Below are 12,125 nucleotides of genomic sequence, written 5' to 3'. Positions count from 1 at the left end.
CCAACAGCTTCAGTCCAGGAAAGACCTATTGAGCCAAACGTGGGCATAATTAACCAAACCTAATATGAAAAAGACACTCACTACGTTATAGGTCAAACTTTATAAAAACCAACGTTCACAACTTAACTTGCTTGGAACCAGCCGCCAAGGTGACAGTGTCGTAAACCATTGATACAATACCATATGGGGAAGCTAATTCCTTGGGCTTAATTCGAGCCCTAATTTTGCGGTTACTTGTTGGCTTACTTGGAAGTGGAGATTTGCATGGGAATCGTCGTGATCCTAATTGCGGTGAAGAGCCGCCGGATCCTGGGTGCGTAGACGGGGAGAGGTTCCTGGGAAGTATTTTCTATTTTTCAATTTAAAAAATATTATTTCACGTTTAAATTAAATATTTTAAACAAATAAGAATTTGTAATCCTCGAGTAATATAACAATCAACTCGATAAAAAAAAAAAAAAAGAACTATTTCAAGCATCAAGAACGTGAAAGTCTCTCAGTTGGTTAAAGGAGGTTGGTGCTCCATTGTTGCCGATCTCTTCCTCATCGTCCAAAATGCGGCGTAGTATCGGTTCTGCAAGGAAAAACGGACCTTAAGATTATCAAAAGCAGCAAAGATTTTAAAAGAACAACTCAGTTTTAAACAGGTTTCAAATCTAAAATTTCTGGCATTAGAGGAGTAACATATGCAGAGATCCAGTTTCGAGATTACAACATGAAAGCGGAATAAAGAGTTTGAAGGAAGAACAAGAAAAGCCACATTACATGGTACTACTTACTTGCATCATTGACCTAGGATTTGTAGTGTAGGTTGTCTCAACGGTACTTTCTTTCTGTGGTTCATGAACAAGGCAATTTATACGGTTATGATCATCCAATGATGCTTAAGCAACACAATAGAACTGGACTGAACTTACCTCGAAATGAAATCCGTAGTGCAAAGCAACCCTCTTCACATCCTCCAAACTCAGTTCAATAGATATTTCCTAAAACAAAACAATAAAAACAATTTTAAAGAGAATATAGGGCTCCCTCAGAGAGCACGCGAGCAAACGAAACGCTTAATTGAAAGGAAGCTTACATCTTGCCCATAGACATCCGCAAAGTGATAAAGTAGGGGACCCAGATTTATCCAAACCTGTCATCGAATCAATAAGGATTAATAAAGTGATCAGACAGCGGAACACAAATTGAAGCCACCACGACTGATTGAGGAACTTACTCCGCCGTCTTTCAAGATTCTTGATATGATTTCAATGTATTCAATAATGTTGTGCGCGGTATCAATAAAGAAACAGGTCACAACCGCATCCCAGACACCTGTACGTTCCACAAATATCTCCATGAGAAATACTACAGAGGTTATTTATGCAATTTCCTGGAGTGCATCCCAGTCTCAATCTTTCAAAGGTAATTTCCTCAGCAGTAAAGCAAAGTTAACAAATTAAATTTGCTTCGTCTAAGTTTGCTTCGTCAATCTGTTTGACCAGGTTTTTCTTATTATACCTTGCCCCTAAATTGACTTTGGAAATTGATTTTGTCAATCTTTGTGACACGAGATTCATTTAGGTCGCCTCACAAAGATCTTATCAATATTTAAACACTATGAATGGGAAGCAAGAAAATTATTTTATCTCACCCAGATGTGTTTATACCAGACAAGGCAACTATCTGTTGAAGCCTATATTAGCCTACATTCAGAATTCTGTATGTCATTTTCCGTTTATTATTTCCCCACCAGCGGGTTGAAAGTCGTCCTGACTGTCTCAGCTTATCAACACAAGACCTTAACAATTTAAGACCACCAGTCACTATGCAGAAGCAACTTGCCACATTATACACCTTATAACAAATGGATTACCACAGGTTAAATGCAATGGAAAATTTCTTACACTATTTGCTACTACTAGGTGCTCAAAATATCAAGTATTCATTAGCAACAATCAAATGTTTGAATATAAGAAACCCATATTTTCTTACCTACTTGGCTTGGATAGTTGTAAACCTCAACAAAGTCGCCACCGCACATAGAAAAGCCTTCAGTAATCCCTGCACTGTTTGAAAGAAGACCTACAATTATTGGAAAACAAATCCTAATAGAAGATTTTATGAAAAGAAAATGGTTTTCATATATTAAAAAATAAGAAGAAAAGCATGTTATCTCTTTCTAGGACAGTGATAAAAAATAAAAAAAGGATATTGAAGAGTATAGAGTATATTCAACTACAATCTATTTCAATGATTCATGGATAAACGCCTTAAAAGTATTTAGAGAACTGAAAGAATGTCAGAAACACTTTTGTAACAAATGAATTAGCAGCATCAGTACCTAGCTGGATGAATATCTGGCACTGGAACAGGACGAAGTTGGTCACTATCTGAAAGTGAATTGCAATTGCTGTGGATCCAAGGATATATTGTCCACTCCCCAGCAGTTTGGCAACTGATTAACCAAAAAAGAAAACATAGAATACAAAATGAAAATGATATATATCAGAAAAAGAATCTATTGCCAACCATTGAAAACTCTCTTCCATGGTCAGAAAATGGATTCCTTTTTCATGATAGCAAGATGATTAAAGACTGTTTAAGGTGAGGCGTAATGACATGCTTACTGATTAAGAATAAAATTCGAACATATCATCATGTAGTATGAAAATTCATTTCCCTGACTTATAAAACCTGTATAAAATATGAGAAATAATAAACATGAGTATGAATATGTTATAAATCGAATTCTTAGCAAACAAACAACGTATGCACACCTAGACACGAGATTTCCAAAGCCAGCCGCCCAAGTCCAGCACCAGGAACCAAACAGGCAGGAGGACTGTTAAAAAAGAATTTTGATTATCGTACACAGTAAACTAGTAAAGTACTTGAAAAAAAAACACTTGCTCGATAAGAAACGGTAATTTGATAATTGCAATGGTTAAGAAACGATACAAGCATAACCAACATAATAAAATTACCTTTCCTTAGAGCGATTAGCAAAAAGTGCATCAAGTTCTTTTAATATAGGCTTGTAGCACTGATCACGTTCTTTCTGTCCCTGTATTTTATATAGTTACAAACTTAAGTAAAACTGAGAATCACAGATAAGATATCCTCGAGGACAGAAATCAATCATAAATCATGAGATACCTCTGCCGCCCAGTCTCTAACTATGTTCCGTACTACACAACGAACCTGTAGCAAGGGTAAAAGAAATTTTGATAAATAAAACCAAAATTTTTACTACTTGTATTTCTTATTGCTTAAAGGGAAGACAAGTAGTCTCATAGAACCAGATATCCAACACACGAGAAGCAACATACCTTATCAACATCAACTAATGGAACATGTAATTGTAATGATGGATCCAACCATGTCCGAGTTGGTGAGGATACCTGAACATGTATCACCAAGAAAGCCACAATTTTCAATAGAAAAATTTGGCCACTTTCTGAAAAATTAAATTACAAAAAGAGACACACACCTAGTCAAATAAGTTGTAAATTAAAGCTATAAAGACACAAAAAATCTTACATCTCCATTGGAATCAATGGCATCATTCCCACAACAGTTCTGTGTCTCTTTGTCATATTCCACGCCTAGAGCGTGTCTATCGGTCATGGACTCACGATGACCATTTTTGTCTACCTCCTGTGGTTATCTACAGAGGTCAAATTTCTAATGAAAAAAGACATATATGAAGAGAAATATACATTTAATTCTCATTAATGAAAATTGAAAAGCTAACATGGTCGTGTAAGTGTTGCAGAAACCTTATTGGTAGTCACTATCGGTGAACTGCTCACTGTATTGCTCCCTTCTCCACAACAGGCCTGATCTGAATTGGAGGTATGCAATCTTTCGCTAGCGCAGGTAGACTGAGAAGAGAAGACATTATTTACTCCAGAAACATCGTGATTCTTCAGGACGTTTTCAAGATGTGGTCCATCACAGACATCTATGTCCTGGCTCAAACCAAGTGGAGGTTCAAATGCCTGCAACGTAATATAAAAGTGGGGAGACAAAAAAAGTCAAGATACCTTATTACCAATTAGACCAGTTTGAGGAATCGCTCACATAATGTCAGTCCTTTGAGAAGTCATGGAGTGTCTCGATGTCAAAAGGTCATCGGAATATCATCAAACAAATTTCTAGAAAGAAAAATAGATAAGAAGGAAGTCGGAACTAACCTGAAGCATGTTAAAAATGAAATATGAATTTGCGGAGATGCACCTGCAGAATTAACAAGTCTGACCCGTTACAAATCTCGAAACTCTTTTTTATCAATCATGTATTCAAAAAGATTGGGAGCAGCCTCTCCATAAATGGGGGTAAGGCTAGCCGACATTCACCTCTCCCAGACCCGGCGTAAAGCAGGAGCCTTGTGCACTGGGTACGACATTTTTTATGTATTCAAAAAGAAAGCCCTAGGATGTTTTACAGATTTTTTTTTTAAAACACGCTATTATCTTGGACGTCACAATACTCTAGAATATTAAGTAGATTGTCAGAAAATTCCGCCACATTAACCTTGAGATTAGATTTTGAGTTAATATGTTAAGTTTTACTAGGTTCACTGTTAACTCTAGATCATAGGTACTTTGCCTACACATTTTACAGTTTAAATTAAAACCAAAGATATGCCAGTAATGGGTGTAATATCCAAATTATAGAAACTTGAAATTAATGTAATGAGAAAATAGTCAAGAAAAGTTTACCGTCTTAGTCTTTGAAACTTCAATGGGTAGTGGGATAAGAGAGCCTGCAGTATCAAGAGAGATCGTTAGAAACAAAAAAGATAGTGAAATACCAATTTGGTTACTATATCCAAGTTCCTAAACATATGAAGGCTCTTATAGTAGTATACCTTATGGGCAGGTGGAAGCAATCTAAAAGATCTTTCATACCGCCTCACGTCCTCTTCTGACGCCTCCGGGTAACTGCATTCAGAATGAGGGACATTATTCAAACTATAGGAACATATTTGATATCTCTGTGAAAATTAAACAAAGTAAGCTATCGCACCAACAGAATAATCAAAAGGTTCATAATTTCCAAAATTCGAGCCATAAAGTTTAAGAATTCATACACAATCTAACAGAGCAGAATGTAAAAAACAGATGTTCGAGCTGATTATATGACAATCACAGCAGCCTTTTTTCCAAAATTCAAATATTTCGACTGTTTACAAGAAAAATTAAATCTTTTGGTATTAAATGAACAAAATTAACGAAAGTATCAGGCTTTACAATCATAGATGCAAATTAATTAAATCCCAAATCATTGAATTCAAACTTGAGAGAGAGAGAGAGAGGGAGAAGGGTACTTGAGGTAGGCGCTGATGATGCGCCTGAGGGACTTGATTTCGAGAGCTTCTTCAAGCTTCCTCTGACGACGTCGCTTGTCGTCTTCGTCCTCAACTCCTCCTCCAGCTAATGGATGCATATCTCTGCTGTCGTCGGCTCTGACTGACAGAATACTGAGAGGAACACTCTGGTGTTTGTTCCAACAACTGATGCGAGTACTTCGACTCCTCGCGCTGTCAGTCAAACAGGATGAGTTACACGAGCATGATTGAATACATAAAAGGGCCGAGCCCAGCATGAAACACAATCTTAAGTTGACCAACCCATTAGTACCTGTTAATTGGGGGTCTGATAAAGAGTTGGATATTGGATGTTTGGGCTTTTTATATTTTAAAATTTGAGGGAATCTTAGGTTGATCAACTCATTAGTTCCTCATAATTTATGGGTCGAGCTCATCAATCTGCTTGCCACTTCGATTCTTAATTAGGTCACTTTTTACTTCATTGTGTTTAACCTTGTCTCATCTTATCGTCTTTGGTTGTCAATGTTTTCCTCATCTCGAAAATTACGCCAAACACAAATTAGAAAATCATTCAAAATCATGTCTTTATAGGTTATAGTGCCCAACACAATGTTGTCTTGATTCGATTTTTCTTGATTTCATTTGTGTGTAAAGAGTACAATATATAAGTGTACAATGTTTGTTCGTACAATGAAATACATACAATGGCTAGGTACAAGTACAACGGGTCGAAAAAGGAATACATACATACCTAAGTTCAATGGCTAGAAAACTATGAAAAATAAACATGATTAAAAGTGGTTAAAACGCAGTTCATCACTATGAGTTCTTATGAAAAAGATACATGAATTGATCTCTAATATTAATTAAACTGCCTAAAATAATAAAATAATATTTGATGAGATATAGTCATAGGTTGGTGGTGGAGTTGTATGGAGAAGCTGCTTGACTTCTTTGCTTTCTCTTTTGGAGAAAGCTTTGAAGAGACCTCTTCAGGGACACACCTGGAGGCCCATAAATTTGATAGTGCAATGCAAGCAATGCTGCGCTGGACCACATTGATCTGTCTCTTCCTTCCATTTCTCTAGCTGCCAACAAAATTATGGCCCTAGCCTACACCAGATAAACTTAACATATCAGAATGTCTGGTAACTCTTTGTCGTTATTGTTTTCGTTTGAAAAAAAAAGGTTCAAAGCTTATCTTAGATTGAAATCCTAATTGTCCTTCCAAAACATGGTCAAGATCGAAATCATTCTCTTCAGATGTACCAAAAACATGAAAAAAATTAAAAACAATAATAATTGACTACAGATTAATAACACTTATGTTGGGTTCACAGGGTTGGGCTCAAGCTGCTTGTTGTTGACTAACACTTCTGTTGCACATCCTCTTTTCTACCCAGAAAAATTTTTAGTTTTGAAACCATTCTTTATGGCACAACTCTGATTGTTCTGTTCCTTTCATTTCTCAGTTTCCTCTTCTGTTTTTTGTTTGATACAATGTTGTCATATAGCATTGACTCTCATGTATATACCGGAAAATCTACAATACCACGTTACATTGAATACAACATGAAATAAACGAGTGAGATATAAAGAAACGGATCATATTCATACACATTGGAGAGAACCTACAGTTTTTTTCCCTTAAAAATGCAAACCTATTTCATACAATACACAAAGTACCTGAAGTTCCGTCACGTCGCAAACGAAAACTTGTCCATTATAGAAAATCGTAATTTGTTCTTCGCTCCGAGTTGACTCATCCCTAACAAAGATAAGAGGGAAAGCAAAGAGATATCAGGGAAGTCTCTTTCCGGTTTCCAAAAGAGATATCAACAAGCAAACAGATAGAATTAACCATTTGTTTGGTCATTTCAATTTTTCGGCATGATATATCAAAAGCAATCTCTTATAAAACCAAAAGGAAAGGGCTATGTTTTCGAAATCGTCCATACACACGCACAAAATGATCATAACTTATCATCCACTAATGTAAGTGTGAATTTCATCGTCAATCTCATAGATCCACGGTTAGGAATCACTTGTGTGCGTGTAAATGCGGAAAATATCATAGCATTTCGGGCATGAAAACATTGATGAACTTACGTTGGAATTTTGTGAGAATCCGACTGTGGTTCAGAAGTGGCCATCGGAGAAAGTTGAACGTACGAGCTGCACTCCGTTTCCGATAGACGCCAGTAGGAGGAGAGACTACTATTCCATCCAAGAATTAAATCAAATCATAAAAATAAGGGAGGGGGTGAGGGGCGGCGAGAGAACTGTGTCGACGAAGGGATCAGAGTTTCATGGTTTGTTATAGGAGAGTGTTTGATAAAAAAACAAAAAGCATAAAAAACGTGCCCCAAATATTGGCTAGGTATTTGGCCACGTGAGAAATTCTTTCACTCACTTTATATCTCTATCCTTCACTCTCTTTCTCCCTCAAATTTTCTCTACCTCTCTCTCACACTTTCTATATTATGACATTGCGTGTAGGTAGCGGCCTTTTGTCTTTTCAAATTGGATTCCAAAAATGGAAAGTACTGTATTGCAATTCATGAGTGGTGGAATTTGCAGGGTTTGTTTTGCTTTGTTGATGAAATTGACTCGTAATCCTATTTACTTGCACGTTAGGTGGAGACAAAAGCTCTAAATTGAGATATTTTGTTAATGGATAATCATCTCCTTTAATTGAATGTGGTCTAATCATATTGCTTCGTTGGATGTGTGGGCACACGAGAAAGGATAAAATTAGGAATGAGGATATCCGGGGTAAAGTAGGAGTAGCCGAAATTGAAGGAAAGATGAGAGAAAATCGGTTACGGTGGTTTGGACATGTGCAAAGAAGGCCTACTGACGCTCCGATTAGAAGATGCGACTATAGGACAGAGGTTCAGGGCCGAAGGGGTAGAGGAAGACCTAGGAAAACTTTGGAAGAGACCCTAAGAAAAGACTTAGAGTACTTGGATCTAACGGAGGACATGACACAGGACAGAACACAATGGCATTCTAAGATTCATATAGCCGATCCCACTCAGTGACTTGGATTTTCCAAGTCTCCAACCGAGAAGTTTTCCTCACTCGGGAAATTAAGGGAACACTACCTCAACCTACATGCTCCACTCACAAAGCTTCAACATACAAGCTTCAACAAAAGAAAATTCAAAGAACTTAGCGAAGAAGGCTTTGGTGTATTTAACACAATACGTTGAAATGAAGGAAAGCTTATTTATTGATATCTCCGATAAGTTACAAATATGTACATATACTTGAGTCAAAATAAACAAACAAGAGGGAGCCTTTACAAAGGTTGCTTAGGAGAAGTCTCAGCAGTCGGTAGAGCCCCAGAAAGAGAAGGCACCGGAGGGGGATCATTCGGAGCCTCAGTACTGGACAAAACCCTAGAAGGAGGAGGCATCAGAGGTTGATCATTTGGAGCTTCATTACGTGGTACAGCCCCAGAAGACGAAGGCAATAAATGCCTTTGGAACAAACCCACAAATCTCTGATGATCAAGTAAAACCTGACCATCAGATTCCTTCATCTGGTCAAGCTTCGTCTTCATGTTTGTAGCATAGTCATGTGCGAGCCGGTGCAACTGTTTATTCTCATGCTTGAGCCCTCTAATCTCCTGTTTGAGACTCATCACTTCAGCCGCCAATGATTCAACTTGGCGGGTTCGAGCAAATAGGCGTTGGGCCATATTAGACACAGAACCTGCACACTGAACACTGAGAGCCAGAGAATCCTTAACAGCCAACTCATCAGACCGTTTGGAAAGTAGTCTGTTATCTTTGGGAGTGAGAAGGTTCCTGGCCACTACCGCAGCGGTCATATCATTCTTCATCACGGAATCCCCAACGGTAAGAGGACCAGTAGGGGAGACGAAGGATGTGCGCCATATGTTGTCTGGAGAAGGCGGGGCTGCCTCTTCAACAAGGTTCAAGTCAAAACGACGGTCGGAGGGGCCAGACATTTTCAAAGGTGTTGAAAAGAGAAGAGGTCGAACAAATCAAGATCTTAGAAGTGCAAGAATGGAGCTTCTACTGGTGGATATTCAAGTGTGCTTTGGAACTTAATGTCAGCCCCTATAAAAATCTGCACTCGACGAAGCTTCAGAAATCGAAGAGGCGTTTGCTTTCTCAAAAGCTGGGCTGCTCAGAGACCACGAGGGTCGATCTCAGAAATCGAAGAGGCGTTTGCTTTCTCAAAAGCTGGGCTGCTCAAAGACCACGAAGGCCGATCTCAGAAATCGAAAAGGCTTGCTTTCTCAAAAGCTGGGCTGCTAAGAGACCACGAGGGCCGATCTCAGAAATCGAAGAGGCACTTACTTTTCCAGCCTTCTAAGGTCTAGCTACCATATTATTACCCACAAGGGTAAAGGAACAGTACCACTGCTGGATAATTGGAAAGTCCCGGTGTGTCAACCTCTGTGCTTCGTGGCAAGGTAGACTAGCAAACATGCCAACCTTTACTCACATTCGAGAAAACACTCCCAACAGGATTGCTTGCTCCAAAATCGAAGAGGCACCGCCCTCCGAATCTCGAGAGCCAGACTCCCAACATGATTACTTTCTCAAAAATCGAAGAGAGGGTAAAGGAACAGTACCACTGCTGGATAATTGGAAAGTCCCTGTGTGTCAACCTTTGTGCTTCGTGGCAAGGTAGACTAGCAAACATGCCCAACCTTTACTCACATTCGAGAAAACACTCCCAACAAGATTGCTTGCTCTAAAATCGAAGAGGCACCACCCTCCGAATCTCGAGAGCCAGACTCCCAACATGATTACTTTCTCAAAAATCGAAGAGAGGGTAAAAGAACAGTACCACTGCTGGATAATTGGAAAGTCCTTGTGTGTCAACCTCTGTGCTTCGTGGCAAGGTAGACTAGCAAACATGCCCAACCTTTACTCACATTCGAGAAAACACTCAACATGATTACTTTCTCAAAAATTGAAGAGACACCGCTCTCCGAATCTTGAGAGTCAGACCCCCAGCAGGATTGCTTTCTCAAAAATCGAAGAGGCATCGTTCTCCGAATCTCGAGAGCCAGATCCCCGACAGGATTGCTTGTTCGAAAACCGAAGAGGCACCACTTTCCCAACTTCAAGAGCTGGATCTCTTTGGATAAAGCTTGTCTGTAATCTTCACACGCAACATCAGCTTTCCAGATACCACAGACCACTTTTTCAAAGTGCTCTGACAGAGTTAAAACATGTGAAGCTGGCAGCTCCCACTACCGTGTTATGACCAAGCAGGGTAAAGGAATAACATTATTACTTGATGTTAGGGAGACTCCTATATATGTCGACCTCCATCCCTAACGGACAGGCAGACCTGCAAAAATGCTCAACCCTTTCTCTTATCTGAGAGGGCACTCCCAACAAAGCCTTTCGAAATATTCAGTTTTCTTTCCCCCCGATAATACCTCTGTAAACAAGCTATACTAAAGCAAGAATATCTCATATCATCAGGGTTAAAAGCAAGAGTATCCCATATCATGCTTTTTCCCTGTCTTTTCCTTTAGCCTTGTTCTTACCTGCAAGACAAGGAGAAAAAGAGCAATCAGTCAGCACTTGGAATCAAGCTTCCAGCCAGGAACTGACTGCCTGGAACCCCTTACCTGATTACTTACCTGGCATTGCTCTCGAGTACTCATCTTCAACATCTTATGCTTCCAGGGAAGATACCGCATCTGCCTGAGGAACAGATAGGGCAAGTGAGAAGGATACAAGGAAGCATGTGGAGACAAGCGTAACAGCACACGTGCCGATACATCCACTACTCTGTCAAAAGCAAAAGTATCCCATATCAGCAGGGTCGAACGTACTCTAGATTTGATGGACTTGTTTTGACCCTCAAATTCTTCAGTCGGCCTTATACTCTGGAGGAAACTAGAAAACCCTCCAGCCCGGTTCAAGAATAAGCCTGTGGAAAGTTACTTCTTCAAAAGCAAAAGTATCCCATATCATCTCTTCTCATTTTTCTTCTCTTTATCCTTCATGCTGCCTGCAAGATAGGGAGAATGTGAACAATCAGTCGGAGCTCTGATTGCTTACCTTGTCTGTCACCTCTTTCAGCAGATCCCCTAGCCCGGCGACTTGGGGGACTCCTACTACATGGTTTGTATCGCGCTTGACCAAGCCTGAAACTACAAGTAAACTTCAAGTGAAATTGATACATTACCTTGTGCATCTCCACCAGTTACAGATACCACCCATGGATGGAGGAAGAGTACTTCCAGAGAAGATGCCACATCTACCTATGAGACAGATAAGGCAAGTCAAGACGATACCACACTCTGGTACTTAGAAGTTTCGTGGTTACGAGATCATTCTCCCACAATATTTCCTAATGTCATTTGTACTAAATCATTCACTTGTACTCACTAAAGGAGAGCTTGAACCTATGTACTTGTGTAAACCCTTCACAATTAATGAGAACTCCTCTATTCCGTGGACGTAGCCAATCTGGGTGAACCACGTACATCTTGTGTTTGCTTTCCTATCTTTATCCATTTATATACTTATCCACACTAATGACCGGAGCAATCTAGCGAAGATCACAAAAAGTGACCGTTTTCGCTACCTAGGATCTATCTTGCAAGAGAACGGAGAATTAGATGGAGATCTCAACCATAGAATACAAGCTGGATGGATGAAGTGTAAGAGTGCATCCGGCGTGTTGTGTGACCGTCGTAGGCCACTGAAGCTCAAGGGAAAATTTTATAGGACGGCAATAAGGCCAGCGATGTTGTATGGCACAGAATGTTGGGCGGTGAAGCATCAACACGTACACA

The 12,125-nt window shown here is 39.4% G+C and overlaps 2 protein-coding genes across 2 annotated transcripts; both read right to left on the bottom strand.

Annotated features, from left to right (window-relative positions):
* Positions 1-332: 332 nt before the first annotated feature.
* Positions 333-5,754, bottom strand: LOC103426012 (uncharacterized). The gene is made up of 19 exons (XM_029097304.2): positions 5,634-5,754; positions 5,321-5,533; positions 4,862-4,934; positions 4,713-4,756; positions 4,185-4,227; positions 3,768-3,989; positions 3,529-3,645; positions 3,318-3,389; positions 3,145-3,189; positions 2,973-3,052; positions 2,766-2,830; positions 2,616-2,682; positions 2,330-2,443; positions 1,981-2,054; positions 1,223-1,320; positions 1,082-1,138; positions 918-986; positions 780-833; positions 333-574 (listed from the first exon to the last, which is right to left on the bottom strand). Exons 2-19 carry the CDS (start codon positions 5,437-5,439, stop codon positions 497-499), a joined length of 1,491 nt encoding a protein of 496 aa, XP_028953137.2. The 5' UTR covers positions 5,440-5,533; positions 5,634-5,754; the 3' UTR covers positions 333-496.
* A 181-nt stretch (positions 5,755-5,935) lies between these two features.
* On the bottom strand, positions 5,936-7,667 carry LOC114822600 (protein TIFY 5A-like). The gene is made up of 3 exons (XM_029097305.2): positions 7,433-7,667; positions 7,010-7,091; positions 5,936-6,436 (listed from the first exon to the last, which is right to left on the bottom strand). Exons 1-3 carry the CDS (start codon positions 7,474-7,476, stop codon positions 6,233-6,235), a joined length of 330 nt encoding a protein of 109 aa, XP_028953138.2. The 5' UTR covers positions 7,477-7,667; the 3' UTR covers positions 5,936-6,232.
* Positions 7,668-12,125: the final 4,458 nt, after the last annotated feature.

The sequence above is a fragment of the Malus domestica genome, chromosome 17, assembly GCF_042453785.1.
Source record: "Malus domestica chromosome 17, GDT2T_hap1".
NCBI classification, from domain to species: Eukaryota; Viridiplantae; Streptophyta; class Magnoliopsida; order Rosales; family Rosaceae; genus Malus; species Malus domestica.
This window is presented reverse-complemented; position numbering and strand designations above follow the sequence as displayed.

What these genes read in the sequence shown, in the direction of transcription:
- LOC103426012 (XM_029097304.2), bottom strand. Translation starts at nt 5,439, where the DNA reads ATGCATCCATTAGCTGGAGGAGGAGTTGAGGACGAAGACGACAAGCGA. An exon ending in GCTAATCGCTCTAAGGAAAG is followed by an intron (nt 2,831 to 2,972) that starts GTAATTTTATTA and finishes CTTTTTTAACAG; the next exon opens with TCCTCCTGCCTGTTTGGTTC. An exon ending in GAATCTTGAAAGACGGCGGA is followed by an intron (nt 1,139 to 1,222) that starts GTAAGTTCCTCA and finishes ATTCGATGACAG; the next exon opens with GTTTGGATAAATCTGGGTCC.
- LOC114822600 (XM_029097305.2), bottom strand. Translation starts at nt 7,476, where the DNA reads ATGGCCACTTCTGAACCACAGTCGGATTCTCACAAAATTCCAAC. An exon ending in GATTCTCACAAAATTCCAAC is followed by an intron (nt 7,092 to 7,432) that starts GTAAGTTCATCA and finishes TATCTTTGTTAG; the next exon opens with GGATGAGTCAACTCGGAGCG. An exon ending in GCGACGTGACGGAACTTCAG is followed by an intron (nt 6,437 to 7,009) that starts GTACTTTGTGTA and finishes TATCTGGTGTAG; the next exon opens with GCTAGGGCCATAATTTTGTT.